This window comes from Contarinia nasturtii, unplaced genomic scaffold (genome assembly GCF_009176525.2).
Source record: "Contarinia nasturtii isolate CC-2019 unplaced genomic scaffold, AAFC_CNas_1.1 Cnas_scaffold_129, whole genome shotgun sequence".
In the NCBI taxonomy this organism is placed as follows: Eukaryota; Metazoa; Arthropoda; class Insecta; order Diptera; family Cecidomyiidae; genus Contarinia; species Contarinia nasturtii.
The window spans coordinates 3,673,836-3,698,516 of record NW_022197486.1 but is presented as its reverse complement, the minus strand read 5'-3'; the positions used below and the strand labels follow the sequence as shown (position 1 = coordinate 3,698,516).

General features: G+C 31.8%; 2 protein-coding genes across 12 annotated transcripts in view; one reads left to right on the top strand and one right to left on the bottom strand.

The window, feature by feature from the left end:
• LOC116349846 (rho guanine nucleotide exchange factor 18) overlaps nucleotides 1–23,972 on the top strand; it is a 36,398-nt gene extending 12,426 nt beyond the window's left edge. The window contains exons 9-30 of one of the 11 annotated variants that reach the window (XM_031781458.1): nucleotides 1,300–1,426; nucleotides 1,819–1,961; nucleotides 3,854–3,925; nucleotides 4,725–4,828; nucleotides 4,890–4,960; nucleotides 5,143–5,189; nucleotides 10,647–10,715; nucleotides 11,433–11,601; nucleotides 11,687–11,859; nucleotides 11,930–12,042; nucleotides 12,111–12,519; nucleotides 12,596–12,889; nucleotides 12,955–13,067; nucleotides 13,277–13,300; nucleotides 16,052–16,397; nucleotides 16,474–16,743; nucleotides 16,807–17,372; nucleotides 21,265–21,376; nucleotides 21,545–21,641; nucleotides 21,795–21,892; nucleotides 22,069–22,369; nucleotides 22,453–23,972. In XM_031781458.1, coding sequence (XP_031637318.1) covers nucleotides 1,300–1,426; nucleotides 1,819–1,961; nucleotides 3,854–3,925; nucleotides 4,725–4,828; nucleotides 4,890–4,960; nucleotides 5,143–5,189; nucleotides 10,647–10,715; nucleotides 11,433–11,601; nucleotides 11,687–11,859; nucleotides 11,930–12,042; nucleotides 12,111–12,519; nucleotides 12,596–12,889; nucleotides 12,955–13,067; nucleotides 13,277–13,300; nucleotides 16,052–16,397; nucleotides 16,474–16,743; nucleotides 16,807–17,372; nucleotides 21,265–21,376; nucleotides 21,545–21,641; nucleotides 21,795–21,892; nucleotides 22,069–22,369; nucleotides 22,453–22,503 — 3,769 coding nt within the window. In that variant the 3' untranslated portion in view covers nucleotides 22,504–23,972. Of the gene's footprint in view, nucleotides 1–1,299; nucleotides 1,427–1,818; nucleotides 1,962–3,853; nucleotides 3,926–4,724; nucleotides 4,829–4,889; nucleotides 4,961–5,142; nucleotides 5,190–10,646; nucleotides 10,716–11,432; nucleotides 11,623–11,686; nucleotides 11,860–11,929; nucleotides 12,043–12,110; nucleotides 12,520–12,595; nucleotides 12,890–12,954; nucleotides 13,068–13,276; nucleotides 13,301–16,051; nucleotides 16,398–16,473; nucleotides 16,744–16,806; nucleotides 17,373–17,680; nucleotides 17,886–21,264; nucleotides 21,377–21,544; nucleotides 21,642–21,794; nucleotides 21,893–22,068; nucleotides 22,370–22,452 lie in introns of those variants that run through there. The other 10 variants (XM_031781484.1, XM_031781449.1, XM_031781501.1 and 7 more) reach the window with 10 other exon arrangements.
• LOC116349897 lies at nucleotides 13,203–15,717 on the bottom strand. Its single transcript, XM_031781542.1, has 6 exons — nucleotides 15,408–15,717; nucleotides 15,238–15,340; nucleotides 14,933–15,166; nucleotides 14,607–14,853; nucleotides 14,056–14,544; nucleotides 13,203–13,987 (listed from the first exon to the last, which is right to left on the bottom strand). The coding sequence occupies exons 1-6, from the start codon at nucleotides 15,542–15,544 to the stop codon at nucleotides 13,443–13,445; spliced, it is 1,755 nt and encodes a 584-aa protein (XP_031637402.1). The 5' UTR covers nucleotides 15,545–15,717; the 3' UTR covers nucleotides 13,203–13,442.
• Nucleotides 23,973–24,681: the final 709 nt, after the last annotated feature.

Below are 24,681 nucleotides of genomic sequence, written 5' to 3'. Positions count from 1 at the left end.
ATGTGTAAATAAATGAATTTATATAAAGAAATGGATAAAAATCAAAAAAAAATTCGTAGAATCCCCATCAATTTATGTTCGAAATTGGTTTATTAATCATATTGCCAAAATTGGACCCATTAAATTATCGATTATTGTTTGAAAAACGTGACAGATGTCTCGTGCATACCACCGTTGCGTGACTGAAATTTCAGTCTAAGCTCAGCGAATATTTAAAATTGAACATCAGAAGATGTTTCATAATCAACTTAATTTTGGTTGTATTCAACAAATGAATGCTTGAGAATAATAATGAAACTTAATTTTTGTTCAAACTGAAGTGTCCCTTCGAAATATATCTAATAAAAGTGTCCCAAGTTTATATGGCAAACTATATACAAACTTGGGACACTTTTATTGGAAATATTCCGAAGGGACACTTCAGTTTGAACAAAAATTAAGTTTCATTATTATTCTCAACCATTCAAATGGTTTTCAATCATCGCTAAATATTACCGATTGAATACCGTTCTCGATTCTTTAAATATTGTAAAGTCAAGCGACCGCAATATTCAGTTGTATACATCCGCGATAAAACATATTATCCCACGAAGGAAAGTTCATTTAAACGACTTTTTATGATTTTTCGAGATAAAAAGCAAATAAATGCGCTTATAAGTACTCAATTTTTTACTTGATAGCCGATTTTCAATATTTAAATGAAGAAAAATTCGAAAAATATAGTTCGTTCATCAATAGAAACATACTTTTTTTTTTGTTCTGTATGAGTTCATATCGATCGGCGAAAAAATATGCTATAAAAAGGAAATAGCAAAAAGCCTATGAACTATATAAATATGGTCTGTAATTCAATGGCATAAAAACAGTATAAACGAAGCTTACGGCACTTCGACCAAATTTAAACATTTCCATCCAGCTATTTCAATCAATACATTTTTTTTTGCCAATACTTACTCGAAAGTTCATTCAATACCTATTTCATCATATGCCAACGAATTAATATTCGGTTCCGATATTTTCATTCTCATATTAGATAGTTTTTTTTAAGATAGTTGTAGATAGAAAATGGTCAATTCATTTACATAAAAACTTAAAAATGTGTACTTTTTTCTTTTTTCCCGGTTTCTTTTAAACAAAAACCTTTCACGACGCACTTGGAATAAAATTGGCCGATGTACAAATTAAAAAAAAAATCTCTTAATTATTCTGTGTTCCCAACCTATATTTGACGACCACAACCCAACATTATTAAAATGCCCAAATTGTGTGTATTCATGTTGGATTATGTTTTGTGTGCAGTGTTAGTCTGTCGAGTCTTGATAGTGAAGAACAGGAATCGTTACGAGCTGAACGACTGCACAATCGTAGCAGTCGAAATAGCACTGGCGGCATTTCAACGCATTCTCTGAATGAAGCCGAATTAGCAGTATGGATTAATTTAACTTCATATTTTCTTGTTTGTTTTTTTATTATTTGGCTCGCTATTTTCGTTCATTTATTATGTGACAATAGTTTTCGCAATCTTCTCAATTTTCATTCAAACTTAAACCATTTTATATTAACGAAAGAATAATAGCCTAGATATGCTTTCAATCGAGCTTGATTGATTGAAGAGCACGAACATTTGTTTTTTTTTTTTTTTTTTTTTCGTTTATGTTTTGCTATTTGTTTATCACTTTAAATAGTACGAGCCAATGATTCATAATTCGTTCAGTTAAACATCGTGCTAAATTTCACACCCTTTGACATTTATTTTTTTGTTTCAATTTTTTTTTCTTCGTTGCAATGAAACAAAAAAAAACAACAAATAAAAAACAGCGTGATTTTGAGCGTTTGAATTTGAAGCGAAATCTTGTGCCACAAATACCGTGCAATCGAATGCCATTGCAAAAAAGTATATCGACACCATCGATAGCACCGGCTCGTAACCAGAGCACAAAAGAGGAGCATACCGTGCCGACGTAAGTGTGATGATAGTATTGCCAGTAGAAACCATACAAATAAAGAAAATGTAGAGTAGTTTTTGTATGCACAGAAATGAACTCATTCACTTTCGATTCAAATATTTCTTCTTCTTCTTTTTATTGTCTTAATTGCTGTGTTTATTGAACGGCCAAATACAAAAATAAGAGACAAATCAGGACTGATCTCTTCTATTCTCTTTCACTTATCAATTTATTCGAGATAATTTTCTTATTCATTCTTTTTTACTTCTTGTTCTGATCGATGTTTGTGGTATGCCCTAATTAATTATTAAGATGAAAATGATGGACGTTTGCGTACGTCTTAATATTATATTATCTGCACAACAAATACTTTAAGATTTTTTTATTGGCACATATATTTGCGTAGATTTTACGATATTCATTTCTGCTATACTTTTTCTTTCATCATATGATGGGTTTATGCTTTCTTATTTATTTGCGTTACAAAGTATTTTACACAATCATTTTAATGAGACATTTGGTTTGGTTCGTTCGTTATGGGTTTTTCAGACCGGAATTTATTAATGTTACTTTTTAATGTGAATATATAATCATTTTTAATTATACATTTTTCACAAAATAATATTTATATGCACATTACGAATATCAACTTATGTGACTTTCAGTGGGAGATGGAGGTTGATTTCATAGGATTGAAGTATACAGGGTGGGCCAGAATAAGTGTCGCTTTCTCTCGCACCTACGTAATTTCAACTACAATGCTTTCCGATCACCCTTTGGTTCACCGTTATGTTTATTCATGTTTGTGCAATCCACTGTGACGATGCACAGTATTGTGCAGTTCTTGTTTACTTTACAATAGCAATGGATTGACGTTTCAGTCAACTAGTTTTGAATTTGCACAAAAAAGGTTTGCGACAAGTTGATATTTTTCGGAAGCTTCAGAGCGACAATATCAATTTGAGATTTATTCAGCTCACCATAAAACGATACAAGGAACATGGAACAGTCGATGTGAAGCGAAAACTGATTTTTTGAACAAAGATGAGTGGGCTACATGCAATCGAAGTTAAATGATCTGAAGATTAAGAAAATTACAAAATTGGATGCATTCAAAAAGAAAATCGTAAAGATTTGGAACGATATTCCCATCAAAATGGTGCGTGCCGCGTGTAAATCGTTTTTACGACGTTTGCGTTTGGTGGTCCGTGCAAATGGAGGAAGAATCAAAACCAAAACATGAATTTAAAATTTGGGACCCTCTTCTAAATCCCAATTAAGTTTTTGTTCAATTTTAGTAAAAAAACAATACTTTTTTTGAGCATATATAATAGCGACACTTATTCTGGCCCACCCTGTAAAAGACTGGCTTTCTTGTTATGAAAGTTTATTCTATTTAATAAATTGTCAAAATTTGATCAAAAAATTCTATTCTGTCAACGATTTATTTTTAAAAATGATCATTTTAACATTTATTCGGTGAATATTCGAAGATTGTGCATAATCCAGAACGAACGAACAAATGAACTTATTTTTGCCGTTTTATTTTCTCAACACTAATATTCAAACTTAAAATTTAAAACAAAATATCACATTCAATACATTTTTTATGCGATTTTTTTATGAATATATAAAAAAAAATTTAGTAGATTGAATTTTTCGCTCGCTTCATTTAAGTGTTTCTTTTCTTTTATTTTCCGAAACAATGTTATTTTTATAATTTGCTTGACAACTCAACCACGTACCTAAATTGAATCAATTGTATGAATGTAACCCGTATAAACATGCAACATCAAAACATTATTCCGCGGAAATTGATGTCCCATTGTCACCGCTCTCATTACACATACACACATACCACACGATAATCAATACCAACTAAATCAAATCAACAAACAAACGGACAGATCTCGACACCTATCGGATAGTGAAGATGACAATCAAGATGACCGTTCACTGCTCTGTGTTCGCGATAAAATGTAAGTACCTAGGGTCCTTTAGCTAGGTGATGATGATGATGCAAATTTGTTAAAACCATATTTTTTACAACAGAACACGCTTCATAACATTTAACATTGGCCCATATACATTGAATACAGAGCATTTTGTATTTCGCTTATTTTCTATTGTTTTACCAATGATTACAAATCTTTCAATCAAAATACATTTACTCAATGCGTTTCTTATGGAAAGTTGGCTATTTGTAATGAATATGTGGGTCTTAAGATTGAAAGATTTGTTAATTAACAATTGAAAAAGACAATATTTTAAAGACGTGTGTGGTTATTAGAAAAGATGGGTGCATAACTTACATTTTTTGAATGAAATGACGTTTTTGCAAGTTTTTTTGTTAAATCTTAGAACCTATCTGGTTATATTTAATTATTATTCACTTTTTGATAAAACAGAGATTTTGATCAATTATTTTTGCATGCTTAATTGCTTTCAATTTTATTTTGCAATCAAATTATGACAATTTGTTCTAAATGCATGTTTGACAATTCATTAACAATTTCGATTTAAAGAAATGAGAATGCTTCATAGAATATTTTATATTTGATTTTATAAAAAACATTTATAATAATATTTGATTGTTATTGAAGGTTTAATTTAATGACATTTATGATTGATATGAATGCAATTTTGTCGAATTTTTAAATATGCCATTACGAGTTCATCTAAGTTGCGTATTAAATATATTGCTTTAAAGAAGAAAGAAGAATTGATAAAATATTAGGTTGATGCAATGTTATTTTCTTTATATATATTTTTTTAAAGCGAGGTGTATGATCATCCAGCGAAGCCAACGAAACGGCCATCATTATTCTTCCGCAAGAAAAAAGATAAATCGAAAAATAAAGGACAATCAACAAATTGCGATGGTAAGAGATTCCAATATACAAATGGAAATGTTCGTTATCAAATGTATCGTTTTTCATTCAGGTTGTGGTGCTGTAATTAATTTATCAACTTACAAGGAGCATACATCGGAATGCAAGGCCAAATTGACGAAGGTATTACTTGTGCAGTGTTTTTCAAAAAAAAAAAAAAAAATCCATTACATTTAATTAAAAATCGTTTCATTACTAAAATGTATATTATTCACTTGTGTCCTTTGTCTTTTTGCATTCGATTAATACAAAATTTCACCATGCTTGGACATGTTATACTATTGAAACATCATGGATTAATGCAGAATCAACAAAATAGCAAAAGCTCCAGCAAGAAAGCCTCAAACAGCAGGTATTTACATATTTAATTTCGATACTCTACCGTTCGAATATTTTTTGGCTCAAAATTTCTTTTTTTTTTTATTTAATTTTCGTTCACATTGATTTAATTTTTTAAAATTCATTTTATTTTTCAAATTTGCATTTTAATTTATTCAATAATGTTTTGCTCAACATTTTCTGAACATAATTTTAAAACAATTTCGGAACCATAATCTCACACACACTCACACACTATACCTGATAATTTCATAAAAAAGCAACTGATTGTCATGCGTTTGGTTTAATGGTATTATGGTTTTGAGTAGACCAATTGAAAATACCAACAATTAATATGAAATTGAATGTGCATTGCAGTATGTGGAACAATAATTGACTGATTTCAAAAATATATATGTATAAACTGGCATTTTATTTATTTATGAAATAGGTTAAATGATACCATATTTTTTGTTATTGGTTACATCATTTCCCACCAAACAAATGACAATGCCTCATTATTCGACTTATAAATTTTACATAATTCATTGATATTTGTTGTTTTCTTTGATTCGACATTACTTTTTGCAAAATATGTTTCCATTCTGGTTCAACAAAAAAAAAAAAATATTTTTTTTAGATAAGTTTGGTGAATGGAAGTTTTATTTTTGCTAAAAAAGGCATTACAGAAGTGCAAATTAGCCCAATAAACATTCGATATGTGGTTGTTCGAATAACATTTGTTGATAGATCAATGAGTTTTATCGATAAAAAATAAATAAATGAATAAATAAATCATATTAGCACTTTAGTAAAATTTTAAACATTATCGCACACATTTATATCCACTCATGTTGATGATTGCTCTGCAATGCATTCGAATTTAACGAAATTGAGATATCAGTAAAGTGTAAATTGCGTTGGCTTTGTGTCTGGCATTGCGCCCGTTGCAATGAAACCCTTTACATTTTTTTGAATAATGCTAATTTATTATAATGCAGCTAATAGAGGTGCCTAATAGAGGTATCATCGGCTTGGCTGTTTTGATTGTAACTATTTGTTGCTTTGGCACTTGTGAATTTGTTGAACTCATCGACTATTGTACAGTGTATATAAATTTGAGCGAGCCACCTAGCTACCTATGGTTTTTTTTTTAAAAAACTTAATCGATGAGGATAACAGCATAACCCCATTTGAAAAAGAGTTTTCCATCAAATCGGATTAGTTAGGCCAAACCAAAGAATCATTTGAAGCTACGCTAATTTGCAAACCATTTTAATTTGAATAAAAAAATCGATTGCATTTTAATCCTAAATAATTGAAAAAAGAAAATCATATCCCCTCGTTGGAATTTCACTTCCTTTTTACAATTGTTCATTTCATTTGATTCTTTAACTCGTTTTATATAAAATCTCTGTGCTAGCTAATAAAAGAAACATTTTAATTTGATCGATTTTTTTTCTTCTCACACTTTTGTTTTGTTTAAATTTCTTTTTATCAACAAAAATGTTCAATGGCAATTCAAAATTAAATATTTTGTGTTTCTTTTTTTTCGCATTTAACACAACATTTTCTTTTTGTGTGTGGACACATCCTTAATAAAAAAAAATCAATGTCATTTACCCATATACCAACAACAAATTCTGAAACTCGTTCGTATTTATCTGACAATTCTGACATCAAATAATGGCGTCCAAATCGTGTTAAATTTTTACAAACCGGATGTTATATCAAAAACTTGAACAAAAAAAAACTAACTAACAATTAACAATCGTATCCGCAAAAAACGAATGAAATAAAAAGCGGCAAGAAAATGACAGGATGTTATTCACCTTGGAATAATTGGAAATTGGTCGCAAACAAATTAGGTGTGGTCTCACATCATAGGTAACACTCTTCCCAAATAACCAACTAATAAAAAAAAACTTAAAAAAAAAACAACAGTGACAACAAAAAAATAGCTAAGAATTCATCATTTGGCAAGAGAATTCACCCTTCTTTACATCTCTATCTCATCCGTGTTATCATCGATACAGATACATTTTACGTTCTATCTGTATCGGCTACATTTTTATTCTGCTGTCCTTCTCTTTTCTACTTCTCTATCTTTTTGCGCATCTCTAACAAGATTTTTTTTACATCTGTTTCTTTTTCTCTTTATTTTTTAATTCAAAACAAAGAGTGTAAATTGGCCAATTCAATGTGCCCCTTTTCTTAGAACAAAAAGAAAGAAAATGAGCACATCAATCTTAACCAACTAAATACCTCATTGACTTTCAGAGAAAAAAAAAACAATTCAACCATTCATCAAGTGTGTTAAGTTTTTTTTCTTGCATTTGTTAGAACTTGTACAAATTCATTGATCGATTTAGTGATGAAAATTGAAAATGGCCACAATTTCCTCTGATTTGCTTTTTGTTTAACATTTCAATACTGATTTTGTTGCCATCAACTTGTCGTTAATTTCGTTTCTCTAAAAACTCAAATCAAAATTATAGACTCAATGTTTGAACATTTATTTTGCTTTTTCTTTATTTAAACAATGATACGTTAATACATCAAGAATCGTTGGACTTTTCTTCTATTTATGTTTACAATACTGTAACACAGTTAAATGATCATACTAATGTCACACTGTTAGCTAATTTTCATTTTCCACACAATTTCCTCAGTATAATTGAATTGGTTTTTCTTTCTTTCTGCCTACTCTTTCCGCTATACTATTATCTAATTTCTACATTTAAACAAAAAACCCACACTTGATATGTGGATCTGATATTTTTCCGAGTCGATTGTTATATCTCCTGTTCTTGCAGTCTTACAATTAAATGTGTATTGATCTATTATAAAAAGTAGGGGTATAAGTTGTATGTTGTAAATTCGTTATTCATCAAACAAACAATCTATTGAAAATTCTCCAAATATTTCAATAATTCGCATTCTATTTTATATATTTTCCGATGCTTTAACCACCACCACCACTCAAACCCCATCGTTCAACCAACCATCATGGTTGAATACTATTGTCAATGTTGTTGATCTTCTACCCTGTATGTCTTCGTCTGTCCTTTATTCTAACTCTCTTCCCTATACTGTATATGAGACTTAGATATTTTTATTCGACAAATCGTATAATAGCCATTGCTTAAACTATGGCCTTAAGAACTTTCGTTGTCTTGGAATTTAATACAATGGATTTTCAGAATAAATACGCAGTGAGAGTTGTTTGATCTTTCGATTGTTTTGTTTTTTAAATATTATATTACAGTGGGAAATTTTATAATGTGCATTCAACGGAAATTTTATAAGCCATCATGTGATACCAGATGTTAATTTGAAAATCTGCAAAATTTCAATTTGCCTTCGAATGGCACAGCATTCTTTTCATTTTTATGCAATGACATATTTCAGCAAATTATCATTAATAATGATTCATTACCATTTAAAAGTTACAGTTTCCCTTCAGAGAATGTCATGATTCTTTTTTTACCCAGATTTCTATCGAAAATACTCGAATTTCCCAGTATCTCGTCATCTCTTTTTCGTCGCATTATCCGTGGGGCACTTTATAAAATTTCACTCTGTATTTAAGTATCAAGTATTCAAGTTGAAATTGTATGCATGTCATATTTGCTTTAATCTGCTTAAAAACCTTCAAACGAACACTCTCAACGAAATAAAATGTTCCAAAACTATAAAATGATAGTATTGATAACGCCTGTTCAAAACAAAATTCACTTAAAATATGAAGAAAATCGAGAGATCACTTGTTTACTATATTTCTCGAGAAAATACCGTTTTTTATTATTTTGTTTTTGTTTCATCCTTCGATAAAAACACCTTTAAACATAAATTTTTGTGGTATTTTCGTTATGGTTTACTTTTGATTTTATTGACTCGATGATAGAATTTATTTTCAAGATCCTCACAATTCTATTAATATAAAAAAAAAATATTATTATATAGAAAATATTTAATATCCATTAACCAGTAATGTGCGAGCTACATTTTACAGGGGGGGGTGATTTTTCAAAAACCAAAAATTCTCTAGCAAATCAAACAAATTTTCGTTTTTTTTTTTTTTTTTTTTTGGAAGTCACTTTTTGAGGCGAAAATCCCTAGCAAATTCGAATAATTTTCGCGAAAAAAATTTTCTCATCCAAATCACAGGGGGGGTAAACCCCCCCCCCCCCTTCGCACATTACTGCCATTAACATGTCACCATGAAATGTCAATAAAACAATACTGTTTTCTTATGGTTTTGCTTTTAAAAAAACTTCTATATGTTAACCATGCTTGCAAATTCCAAGTGGCATATTTTCGAACAATTTGCCTAAAATAAATATTTGTTGCGTCGCCTCAATCAAAATCTATGATAATATGTAGGACTTTAACGTTGCTGCCAATTCTGATATGCAATATCAGCTATAATTCGAACATAAAAATATTCTATAGAAAATAGAATATCCTACAACGAAATAGTAAACCATTCTATTCAACATCCTTGTTTAATAGATTTTAGCGAGATATACTTTACTTAATCGGTTGGCTTCAGCCCCGAATTTTATAATAAATGAAATGGCTCTTTCCCTTGGGAACCACTCAATAGTAACAATTGTATACAGAAAAATAATTGCAAAAAAAATGGTTAAGTAAAAGAAAAACTTGCGAAAAATACGAAAATAGTAAATGGCTGAGAGTTAAAATGACCTGAAATCGAGCTGAAAATAAAAGAAGCAACATAATTCTTTTTTTTATGCATCTGTTGTTGTAATAACAATTACAAATCTTTGTAAAAAAAAAGTCGTTGCTCCTTTAGTTTCGACTAGATTTCAAGTCAGTTTAATGCTCCCTCGCCCAATTTAGCAATTTCTTTTGGCCTTTTGCAATTGGTTTTTTATTGGCAATTTTCCTTTTGCGTGAATTCCTCGCCGGTATGGCCTCATTTTCATTTTCTATGTAGTTATTGCACATTAAGATAGCTTGCTTTTTGCATGTTCGTTAAGCACCCCATTCGGAATGTTTTTGAAAAATGAATATGGACTTTGATGGGTCGCGAGTTTATGAAATGTTTTTGTTTGCAATTTTAAATTTACAGCTGAATTGGCACTGGTTGTCCGAGAATGATTGTGTGAGACTTTTCCCGAGATTTCATTCAAGTGTAACAACGCCAAATAAAACATCTCAATTTTTATGATGGTTGTGTTTCATTTCAATAAAATCTCACGAAAAGTGTCACATTCAATTTGGGATAATCAAATTAGAATTAAAATTTAAATACTTGTAGTTTTCAATGTTTCAATTAAACCGCGTGCAATGTCCATATGAGTAATTTTGTCTACTTTCTACATACTATTCAAGTTTTTGAATACTTCACTTTTTCTAAGTTTATTATATTTTATTTTATTTTGATTTTTTTTCATATGCTTGCGCAAAACTAAAATAAAACAATCGCACAATACACGATTAAATCGAAAAATCAAATTCGTAGTCATCACAATTCGCAAATTGATGACCAAGGCCGTGATTATTATGATGGACACAATCATGATCATGCAAAGTAAGTATAAATGGCTTTCATTTAATTATTTTTTCCCATCCTTTTCAATCTAATCGTTTTTATTTTCAAAAAGCATGTCCATGGAGATTTCTAGAATAGAAAATGAGAAAATATGGATCGAAAAAAAATTACATGAGGGCATGACAGAAAAAAATTGATGCGTACAATGTCATCGTATTTTGAAAGACAGAATTACAACGATATTTAAAAAGGCGAAATATTTTAGTCTTTTTTTTCTTTCAAATCAGTGAACTGCACTGCTGGCATGCCAATGTCTAAACTTTAAAAATTTTAATGCAAACGAATTCAAAAATCTACGAGCACATTGAATGCACTCATATTTTTTTCAGTATGATATTTGAAGAATAAAAACATATTTTGCTCATACAAAAACACATAAGCAACACCGTCTCACAAAAGTCCTATAAGCACTTTCAACGATGAGCTCCGGTTTTAGTTTTTACACCTTACATCACATTTTTATTGATATCGACGAAGTTATTTGTTTTAAAGTCCCTCGGACATGCGACTTTGTGTTGATAATGTTATGTTATTGATTCCATTTAAATAATTATTTGTAATATGCTTGAAAGCAACGGTCGCTTAACTCATTGAAATTAACATAATTATGAGGTCCCGATGAGATTTTCCATTTTTTGTTCAACATTTTAACTAAAACGTTACCTTTACTTCGTTTGAATCGTTTTATTGATTTAGTTATTCTGATGAGACACCGTTGATTCCGAATGAATTCTTACACGAACCGCATATAACAGCTCAAGACTTGGGTGGTGAAACAATTCTTGGATTGATGTTGGAAAATGAACCAGATCTATGGATACAAGCAGTTCCAAATGAAGTGAAAAAATCACTTCGAGAAAAACAGGTACGGTCCTCAAATCTGAACGTAAGTCATACACATTATGTTAAAAACATACTTTCAATAATTTTAAATGAATTTGGTCAAACAGCTAATCGAACGTCAGGAATGCATTTACGAGTTCATAATGACAGAGAAGCAACACTGCCAGAATTTATTGTTGATCCAAAAAGTGTTTGTCGAAAGTCTGGAACGTCATTTCAATCAATTGAACAGAGATCGTCTCTTTCCGCGTCTAGCTGATTTAACTGATCTTCATACGGGGTGGGTGCAATTTAAAGAAAAGCAACCGTAATAATAGATAATTGCATGGATTTTTCATTAATTATTATAGATTTCTAAAAAAGTTGCGCCAAAAACAGAAGAAAAGTTATGTGATTGATAGCATTGCCGACCAAATGATTGATTTCTTTTCAAATCAATCGGAAAAACTAATAAGCGCATATGGTAAGTTGATCAATGCGATGAAAATGGTGTATTACTTTTATTATTTGTGTCTATAATTTCTTATATAGGTGAATACTGTTCCAACCACAATACAGCGTTGAACACAATCAAAAGCTATCAAACCGGCGATCAACGATTTTCAGAATGGTACAAATATAAAGAGTCGAATCCGTTGCTCAAACGGAAAGGTCTGAATGGTTTTACATTGTCGGTGTCACATCGTTTAACAAAATATCCCATTTTAATCGATGCTCAAATAAAAAAAGTTGGCAATGATGAATTTGAACGCGTAAAATTAGAGGAAGCCAAACGATTAATAAAAGAGATTTTAGATGATGTGAATGCGTGCGTGGCGGAGAGAAACAAAGAAGATCGACGATTAGACATTTTCAAGCGTATTGATGCTAAATCAACGATTATGTTCAAAAATAATAAATTCCGCAAATCGGATATCATGGATATGAGCCGTAAACTAAAGTAATACTACAATAAAAATTAATAATCGCGTTAATGCAAAAATTTATGATGATCATCTCTTATATATCCTTAATAGATTCGAAGGTTTGGCAACATTGGTTACGCCGCGCATCAAATCACTTGAAACACCCGTTACAGTTGTTGTACTTACCGATTGTTTGCTATTTTTGCAAGAGCAAAATCAGAAGTATACATTTTTTGCGCCGGATACAAAGGCTGGCGTTGTGTCTCTGCAAAAGTTATTGATACGAGAAAAAGCTGGCGAATCGCGAAGCATTTACATAATATCGACTGATATCAATTATCCAGAAATGTACGAACTTAAAGTACAACAACCGAAAGACAAAACGGAATGGATTAAAACGATTCGGTAAGAAATCATTAAAATACTGCCAATTACAAGGGTAATTAATTGATGATGATGTTGTTAAATAGAGCGGCGGTTCAAGAATGTCCGTTTGAAGAAACAGAACCAGACGACCATTCAAATGCAGAACTAAGGCAGAAAAATTTAGAGGCAAAACATGCTAATATTAGGGAGCTCATCGGTAAGTTATATAATTGAAAACATCACAAATATATATTAGATAAAACACCATGCTTATTTAACACAAACACACACATAATATGAAAAAAAATATATATATATATCTGAAAGTTCCGAACACTTCTAATCAAATTCGATTGAAAAGTTAATGACAAACACATTTTCACTTTTGTGCTTTTATTCATGCTAAATAATTCATATATTTAAAAGCATTGGAAGGAAGTCCACTTCAAGGTAAGTTTGACATAACATTTTGATAATACTGCATGGAACCTCCTCCAAAGTAGTTTTTGGTTTGTCATCATTTTTATTCAAAATCAAAAACAAAAATACTCTACTTATTCAAATTTAGATGAAAATAAAAGCGGTGTAAATGTTATGTATGTGCAACAATGTTATATGGTGGCGGAGGTGTTTCGCTTCGTTCCGTACTACCAAATACATCACTTTCCGATGAACATATTCGAATAGCATTTGTTCGATTTTCAATTTCACGTTGACTGTTATCATGCAAAATATTCAGAGAATGAACACTGACAGAAATCCGGTGTGCCGTATTTTGTGGTTCGGAATTTTCTCGGTTTATGTGTGTTGCCTCTTGACGATTTCGTTGTGTATGAACACCGCGTAGCGTTCCATTTTGGGTTCTGGATGAATTTAGAAAAAGTCGACTTTGGCTTAATCGTCGAACTAAATTTGTGGCACTACGATTGATTTGACGATAGTAGCGGTGCCGTACGGGTCGTTCATAGAAAATAGCAAAAAATGATGTGGATGATTGTCGCGAGCGTTGATCATTTGATTGGATCGTTTCTCTCGACGTATCACTTCGACGGTTCGAAATTGTTCGCCTTTCCGCTGTTGAATTATGGCATGGAGTCATTTCATCACATTCAGATGTATGATTGGTCTGACGGTTTCCTAAACGAAATGCAACGTTTCCAAAATTCAAAATGTTTCAACTATTAAAACCAACATTCATTACTTACTTGTTCTTCTTCTTGATCCATTGTCCGTATCGGAAACCATCACACAGTCCGAGATCAATTTTAAAGTAAATAACATGATGGTACCAAATATTGTTCCAGTGAATAGACCACCGTAGAAAGCCACTTGAACTGTAACAAAATCATACCATGCAGGATTTAATTTCACTGAAGCACCGTTCTCTTTCATGTGCTCATCGGCGTGATGCAATTTCACTTCAACTTCTTCGATGAGCATTGTCAAATTTGATACGCATATTTCAAATAAGCGACATGCATGTACCACCGTCGTTTCATTGGTATTGCATTTTTCATTCAGTATTGGTAGATTGTGATTACTATGATTTCGAATTTTCCAAACGCTATTCAAATTCACTGGTGGTGGTGTTGTCTTTTCTGGAATAATCGAATCATTTGTAACATTGTTTGACATTGGTAACATTTGCATCCGTTCAAATTTCAAGGGTGGAACATCTTTTATATCTTGTTTTGCTATGGATAGAGAGAAACACTTTTATTTCGATGTTCTTCTTCTATTTAATGGTCTAACTTACGACAATTTTCAATTGAAACACTAACATGGTTTCGTTCCATCCAAATGATAGACATTTCGGTTTGTTCGTCGCATTTCATTCGATTTCTCTTTAGATTAACGTCACGAAGACGATTATTGATTGCGAATGCAGCCAAATTCAAAACAATTAATAAGTTCTCCGATAAATCCATATACCTAATGTTTGGCAACTCGCCAAAGTAGTTTACGTGCAAATGTGTTAATTGCGAATTGTGCAAATCCAGTATCTAATTTTATGTGACAAAAATATTATCCATTGCTTATTGAAATAACACTTTAAAGAAATTTTTATTCTGTATTTGTAACCTCTAATGAAGCGCTTCTTAAAATCGGAGCATTGGGTAAATGCATGAATTTATTTCCGGATAAATCAACTTTGGTAAAATACAAATTTTGCTCAAAAATGCGACTATCAAACGATTCCAGTCGATTGTGGGACAAATCGACATTTTTCAATTTTGTCAATTGCGAAAATGCATCCAATTCAATAAAACTTATGGAATTATGATTCAATAGCACGGATTCCAGATGTCGTAAATCCTTAAAAGCAAAATCAAAGAGATGATTGATCAGAAATGATTATTTGTATTGCGGTTATTAGTATGATTTACCTTGAAACAATTATTTTCAATTGTTGTGATGTCATTATTAGTCAAATCAAGAAATTCAACTGAAGAGGACATTTCTATATTGGCACTGATCAAATGTTCACCACTGAAGAACAAAAAATGCAAAGAAATTTGTGTGAATTCTTTTTCGGCGTAAAAAAAAAACAACTAACCTGCAGTTAGCCATGTTAAGTCCCATATAAAGATTACAAATGCACATTCTTGGACAACGTTGAGTTGGTTCTTGAAGCACATCTGCCACATACATATGGAATATAAGTGCCAAAGACACTATATGAATGGAACGCATTTTTAACACTTTTAACACATTGTGCACTTCATTTGCTTTTGTGATGTGATTTTATGTTTTTCAACTAGTTTTTTTGTATGAATTTTATTACACGAACAAGTTGAAGTTTGTTTCAATTCATGGTTAATTAGAGTCTAGCAAACATCACTGCATGATTCACATAGATTCACTCTTGTTGTATTTGATCATTTTCAACAATAATTCTTATCTTATCCGATAAGCATACAATTATCTGTTGTCGCAATCGAAGTGCGAAGATAATTGTTCCGTTCATACCATCGGCTTATCTGATACATTCGTTGTTGTTTTGTATTGAGGTGTGTATAAGCACAAACACACATGAAAATACGAATGAAATGTGTGTCTCACACCTCATCAACAAACATGACTCATAGTGTTTTGAGTTCAATTTTTAAAGCATGTTTTTGCTGTCGTACGCCTTTTGAATACGTTATATGTTCTCAAATGAAAAATCATGAAAAATCATTTTCTTTTATATGTTTTCAGAAAAATTACGTATGAAAGATATTGAGCAAGCGCTATTACTAGAAGAAAAAGTTCGATTACACGCTACTTATTTAATGGAATCTGGTGCTCGTAACATCTCCGATCCGGATTCAGCTGAAGCATTTTTAACAAGTTGTGGATCGTACAAAGACCTCATTACAGATAACTGTGATAATGTTGAGATATGCAGACGGATATTTCATACCATACAAGAAATTAGCCAGTTGGCATCAAACTTGCACAAAGCGGCAACGGGCTATGAATTGCCGTCACGTTCATTTAGTTCAGTTGGCGAACGTCACAGTGACCAATACCAATCACCAAAGTTGCCCACACGAGCCGAAACGTAAGTACAATGTGAAATAATGACATTTTAACGGTTGTGGATTTTCATTGAATTTTGAATGTGAATTGAATAATAGATTTGGTGGCTTCGATGAACGTCGACAAAAACAACAACAGCACCATCTTCATCACTATCATCCACCGGCAAATCAGCTTTCAACAAATCCACCGGGAAATTGGCATGATTCAATCATTTCAACTATAAGTAATACGACAATAAATTTACATAATAGGGACAATCAGGAAAAACGAGACTCATGTTCATGGGGTGAGACTGACACATCAATTACATCGTCTAATTCAAACACCACGCTTGGCATAAATACAAATCCAAACAATGGCAACAGGTATGTGTTCTGTTTTCACAATAAAATGCTTTTTTATTTCTATTTTAAATGATTCCATTTTAGTTCGGTTCAAAAAGACATTAATTATGAGGCATTGCAAGCATCGCATCATTTATATGGCATATTGGCCATTGTAAATCAACAAATGACTACAATTGCTAGCTTAAATTCACAGTTGAATGCACATCGTGAAAATCCAAAATCAATGTATCGCCACAATGATCAATTGGAGGAGTTGCGCAACTTGCAAGATAAATTACAAGAAGAGAAAACCGAATGGCTTAAAAGAAAAGAACAAGAAGAAAGAGATTTATACGATCAGAGAAGTGATTTAGAATCGCAGAAAACAAAAGTTCGCAATGAGCAAATCGACATTGAGAAGCAACGTGACGAAATACACAAGAAAATGCAAATTTTATCGAATCAAGGCATTCTATCGTCGTCCAATGTGGCTTTATCACCCACCTCAATTGTTTGTAGCAGCAGTGATGATGCTGGACATCAGACACCGCATAGTAATATTGGAGCTAGCTGTAGTAATTTAACGGTCGATGATCATACCGACTTGGGCGGTTCAAATAGTTTGAGTGCTGAACATCGACGCAAAGACAAATGGCGATCAGCCAGCAGTAAGTTTAATGTTTCTTATCATAAAAAAAATTTATATTATTGAGATAGAATTCTATCTCTTTCTCTCTCTCTGTTTCTACAAAGAAAGAAAAAACGCATATTCTAACGCTGTTTAAATGAAATCTGTACGAATTCCTTCCCCCATAAGATAATTCATTCGTTTCATTTTTCTAATTGATTGAACGAATTAAGCCTAATTAATTAATATATCGAACATACAAAAATACGAAACAAATAACCAAATTTAATTATCGCAGAAAAATGCAGTAAATCAAGTTCCATTTTTATTTGTCTATTCATCAAATAGATTTACGATCGTCTGTTGTGAGACGAATTTCGTTTAAAATAAAGAAACCGAAAGACTAAATGCAAAACTATGATTAACCACCAATTTCAAATTAAGACGAATTATAAACACAAAACAAACGATCAATTTGGAGCTATGATTGAACAAAAATCTGAACTATAGTCCAATTTAATACCAAAGATAATTGTTTATTTTCAATCCAGAGGTAAAATATCACTTATAACAAATTCCATTTTCAATTACTGTTTGAATTTGAATCACTTTCACGAAGTTTTTTATGGTTTTGTTTTTATCTTCAAAAGAACTTGTGAATCTTGGTATAAATCATTTCAATATTTTGTTTTTGTATCTTTTTTTTATCGGTTTGATTTTACATACATTTTCCATTTGTGTGACATGAAATATATGACTTATAAATATATATATATATATTTTTTATTTGTGCACCGCTTTTGCACCCAGTTAGATTTGCACAACATTTGCAATGAAGAAAAAATCTATTCCTTGGCTCCGTTCGCCCATTTTAGCGCATGCTTTGTTAGAATAGAGTATTTACGAATTCTCCGAACTTCGACACAAATCTCTAATACAAATCCATAGAATTGTATACTTACCATGTCACATCCAGTAAAAAAAGTAAATTTAAAAATTTAAGATAATACTTGATTTATTTTTTTAGAACCATCATCCTTATCATGATAGTACAAAAACGTCAATAATAGTTTCTTACTCATTTGTGTGGTATCATACATCTTAGAATTTTTTGATGAAAATTATCTTATTTATTAGCCATAAATGGATACATATCTGCCATCCATTTAACAGACCTGTTTGGGCACCGCAAAAGTGCGACAACTTTCCTTGTAACTGCTTCTTTTTCATATGTATATTCGGATGCGACACTTGAAAAATTATACGGAATAAGTGCGTGTACTAGAGAGTCGCCGTACTTTTCCGGTGCGAATAACAGTTCTGCTAATTTTTCAATTTTCTTTGTAATTTTTATTCCGCTTGAGATCGGCATACATTATTATTTAATAAAGCCATTTGTTGTTATTGGATCATGCTGTAGAAAATGCATTTTGGATTGCAGTTACTGTTTATCAATTCACAGCCTAAAAGTAAAACCGAAATGGAAGAACTTGAGCGTAAAAACATGATGCAAATTCTTCAGCGTATATAGAGAACTTTCAAATTTTAGAACAAAAAGAGTTTGTAAAAAACTGAGGGCAAAAACACAATAAATCGATTACTTGTTTTTGCCCGCAGGCTGGGTATGTCGTGTTTTTGCTCTCAATTTTGTCTATAGTTTTTTTTCCTCGCAACAATCGGGATCTTGTTTTTACGCCGAAAAAATTGATTTTTTTATACGCGTGTGATACGACAGTGTCATTCCAGCGGTCTTTCGTGTGTTTCATACAAGCCTCCCATGTAAATAGTAAAAAATGGCGAAAAATGAAAAAAATAATTAATTTTTTTTTCTTCGATTTACAAATACTACTCAATTTTCTGTATCACCTGGTTCAATCAGAATGAAAAAAATCGCATTCCATATCATCTAAATCACGATCTGGACTTTTTTCACTGTTTGAGTGCTCTATACCGAGTCTCCGAGAGTTTCATATAAACTTGCTATGTGATATCTATTGAAAAGTAAGCGAATACCAATTGTGATTGAATCAATAGGCGTCATTTGGCTATTGCAAGGCGAGTTTATATGAAACTCTCGGAGACTCGGTATAAAGCACAAAAAGTGAAAGAAAACTTTTTTTTTCTAAATTCTCGAACACCACTAAATGCTCTATATCATTTGCTGTGAAAACTTTGCTCTCTCTTTCACTCAAATCCTGCTTGGCAAATGGCAAGTCGTTGTCTCACGCTATCACGCTTACCCTTGCATCTATAAATGTTTACAATGGACATTCTATTCACACACAACTCGCACTTATATTTTGCTGCGCAATAAAAGTCATCGACACAAAACTCAAAGCGATGACCAAATACATTGTTAATAATTTTATTGCGAAGCAAAATATAAGTGTGAGTTGTGTGTTGATAAAATGTCCGTTGTAAACAATTATACATGCAGTGCGAGCGAGATAGCATTGAACAATGATTTGGGTGAAAGAGATAGCAAATTCCTACGTTCTGATCACACCAAATAAAATAAACCATTTAGTTGTGTTCGAGAATTTAGAAAAAAAAAAGTTTTCTTTCACTTTTTGTGCTTTATACCGAGTCTCCGAGAGTTTCATATAAACTCGCCTTGCAATAGCCAAATGACGCCTATTGATTCAATCAAGACTGGTATTCGCTTACTATTCAATAGGCATCACATAGCAAGTTTATATGAAACTCTCGGAGACTCGGTATAGAGCACTCAAACAGTGAAAAAAGTCCAGACCGTGATTTAGATGATATGGAATGCGATTTTTTTCATTCTGATTGAACCAGTTGATACAGAAAATTGAGTATGTCGTGGTTTTGCTCTCAACTTTGTGTGTTGAACTTTTGCTCTCGATTATGATATGTTATATTGTTTTACTCCAAACAAAAATACATGCTATTTTTACGCATAAGAAAATTAAGTGTTGGTTTTACTATCAGGCTATCAATTGTGATTTTTTTTTTCATTTAACATTTGTACTCAAAGAGTAGAAAACACTGCCGCTATACTAATACGCTCATATTAACAGTGCCTATCAATAGTTACCATTTGTACAAATTAGAGTTCGCAGTAATTCAGGGCTGTAATTTTCACTCTGTCAGTGCACGCACACAGTAGTGTGCACACTCACATTCTATGTGCGTCGCACACAATGCTTGTATTTTGCATGTGCGCGCACACTTAGTCACAAGTTTGACATTTTTGGCGGTTGGCAAATTTGTAACTAAGTGTGCGTGCACATTCAAAATACAAGCACTGTGTGCGACGCACATTGAGTGTGAGTGTGCACACTACTGTGTGCGTGCACTGACAGAGTGAAAATAACAGCCCTGCAGTAATTGTTGTGGTCACACAATAAAAATGTGTACAATTAGTAACTATTGATAGTCACTGTTTATATAAGTATTACTATAGCGGTAGTGTTTTCTACTCTCTGGTTGTACTGTGAGAAAAGTTGAATTTCAAATTTTAAAACATTTCTTTGGTTTACTGAATTTTGCAATGAAATACAATTCGTTTGATATTTACGACGTTCCCCTTCGGATTGCATGAATTTATGTGTTACATTCAGTCTATGTATTTCGGATGGATATCCATCCGAGATATTTTAGAATATCTGGATATTTAACGCAACTGCACAGAGCCAGAGCTGTGTGCGTCGCACATATAATCTACGGTATGTCGCTACACGTAAAATACAGACACAGTGTGACTGTGTACGTGCGACACTTGATACACATATACGTCGCTCTGGCGCTGTGCGGTTGCTTTGAATATCCAGATATGCTAAAATATCTCGAATGGATATCCATCCGAAATACATAGACTGGTTACATTCAATAAATTAAAAAAAAAAAAATGAATTTCAACCCAATGTTAACAATATATATTTTTTATATAATGAATGAATCATTAGTATCGAAGACGCCACCCGTTCACTTACATAGCGCGACAAACGCATCGAAAATCAACCAGTCAAACATAAAACAACAGCTACCTTTAAAGCTATCATCAAATTCAAACTCAAGGTAAATATGTTCTACATTTATATTTATTCACATTCACCATCAATCACATCTAACGAATCTTCACATTCTTTTATCTACATCACATTGTCTTTTTTTTTTCACTTCTTTGTTTTCATCATGTTTTGTTCTGTTTTCATTTTACTCTCTCTCTCTCTCTCTCTTCTTTAGCACCAAGTCTGAAAAATCCGTATCAACTAATTCACTTGCATCACCTCCCAATATCGGGGTTACACAATTATTACCACTAAAATTAGCTGATAAAAAAGTAAGTCTAACTGTTTATGATATTGTGCAAATTGATTCACTTTGGTACCTTTTTTTTTTTTAAAAATGCACAAAACACAAGTTATTAAACAATTGAGTGTTTGATCAAATATGGTGGTATGGTAAATTGATTGGATTACATTTATTTTTCCAGCAAAGCCAAGTAATAACTCCAAATCATTCACGAACTGGTAGTAGTCCCGCAATCATTCAACAGTTTAATATGACACCAAGCGGCAATCCAGCAACACGGTAGGCATCTACACTTTACACTACATATCTATTAAATATATCGAGAAGAGAGTATGTTATTCAGCGCTTATGGCTGAGTGATGTCTGAATAAAAACATACTCTCCTCTCGATATTTTCAATAGATATAGTATAATATTGAATAATTAATACCAATTCAATGTTCATTTTGAAAAAGTACAAACACATATCCCAAATTGCCTGATCGCTATCGACTTCGCAGCTCTGATGGATACGATTTGAAATCGAATCACTCAAGTGGCTCAACAGAGCATGAACAACAGTCAATATATAAACGTATTGGTCAGCAATACCATTCATCTCCATCATCGCAGGCATCATCTTCAGCAATATCTCCAAGCTCATCGATAACTCAACAAATGCAACGCAACATCAGTGATACACCATCGTCGTCAATTGGCAATAATTATACACGGCAAAAGCCGCAAGAAACCACCACCTCAAATAAGAATACACAAGTAATTTAACCTCAATCGGAGTTCCCGAAGTGAATCGAAATTGAATAAATTTAATAAATATTTTTTATTTCTTTTATTTATAGGATTTTTGTACGTCTGTACAAAATACAAAAGAAGAAGAGATTTATTTTTGACCCCATCAAAGTGAAGTGCAAATCTAGATTATATCACTGATAGAATATGGAAATGAATACGTAGTAGCAGAATAGTCATCTATATAAAAGATTAAAATAAAAGCCTTGTCACAAATAAAATATGTATTCATAATTCTCTTCAATTAGTGACAGCACATGACATATAACAACAACAACAAAAAAAAAAACAAAAGACAAAAACGTTTACAACAAAAACTAAAAAAAAAAACAATATTTAGATAATACAAACAAAATATTTTCTCTATCGTATTTTCGTTATCGTGATCTTTGTTACAAATATATTCTCAAAATCAAGTTAATTCTTTCGTAGGAGCCGAATACGGTGAATCTAAATTGTTTCTAAGTGCTCAATATTGAATCAATCATCTTAATGTGATGACACCTGTTAAAGTTTTATGTTAATTATTTAAGTCCAAACTAGAATGACACATGGAATTGGAATTTATCTGTGAAATTAACTAGCAATTAATACATTTAAACTATCTAAAAAAATAAAAAAAAAGAATAAACGAAGAAAAAAATTAATACATACTTACATACATACACACACAATATTTGAAACACAGTTTGCCTTCTTCATTATTTATATAGAATTCTATTTATTGTATGGCTAGTTGAAGAATTGAGATGTTTTGCACGCATTTTTGCAAACCAAACAATGACTTATTTAAACAAAAAAAAACTTTAAAGACAAGGTCATCTATTTCTCCGGGCTACATCGTGCATTGTAAAGTTGACACGCAGTCGATTACTCTGATTAAGAAAAATGCACGAACTTTAGAAGTGGGCACCTGGACCCGTGATGATCTAACTCTTCATCCTTGTAATAAAAGTTTCTTTTAACACATCGTAATGCAATGGAAATAAAATAGAAAAAAAATTAGTGTGTAACATATATAGCATTTCGATTAATCTAACTGAATTCTTTCCGGTTAATGTTCAAACAAATACACAAATAATGCTAAAAATATTAAACACAATGCGCTTTCAAATATTATTTAAAATAATTTTTGTTTTCAGTTATCCAAAACTAGACAAATCAATATTACGCGAAAATATAATCATCTGAATACTACAACATTTTCAATTATATATGCTGTAGTAAAATGTTTTGATAATGAAATTATGTATTTTGAAATTCGTATTAAGAATGCTCAAACTTCGGAATTAAGACTTAAAAATTTATTTTCCAAATCATAATAACCATCAATACAATACTGCGACGCATTGTTTTTAATATTTCAAACATTTTTTGTGCATATACCAATGTTATTTTAGCTCAATTCAAAATACAATGTGTCAAAAATCCATAAAATTGGGCAAGTTCACAAACGTGCGGTTAAATCATCTTTTTTGTAAATGCATGGCATAGTAGCATAGGTGATGACGAGGGTTCCTAGGGTTCGAATTACCCCCCTATAAAATAATTTTAGGAACCCTCAACAATTTTGGAAATGAGCATAAAATCGTTTTTTTTTATCTTCACTTTTTTTGGCCGAGAAAATTCTTTCGATTGGCTAGGGGTTTTCGTCAAAAAAGTGAAGAGCAAAAAAAAAACGATTCTATCCTCATTTCCGACAAATTGTTGACTTCGTCAGGGACCCCCATGGATTTTTCCAGGGACCCCTCGTGGACTTGGGATACAGTAGTCAGCAACCATTCGATATAAACAATCAATTTAATGAACCTTGCAATTGTGTTGAAATCCGTCATATTTGTAAAAACAAAACAAAACAAAATATTGTATATTTCGAAGCAATCAATACATAGCGCTAAAAACACTCAAATATTGAAGACTTTTTTCCCAATTTTCTTTTCATCAAGATATAATATTTGTTGCCATTATCTGTTTTTCTTGGCGAAACACAAAGGTATTGTATGAAAAATGTCAAACTTTTCTGGAGATTTTCTTCACCAAATTTAACCCTAAAACCGTCCATCAAGCAAAATTTCAAACTAAATTTAATCAATTTTTTTCATCAAACATCACTAAACCCCGATTCTTTTCGTGTTGTCGGCCTCTGTTCGTACTCAAAAATATAAAATATGCATCTATTCACGCCATGGTTTTCGAAAAAATGGCCGGAAAAAAAGGATGGTCATTTCGTCTTTGGGGCACTCAGTGCCCGACGTATATTTTCATATATTTTGTATGGG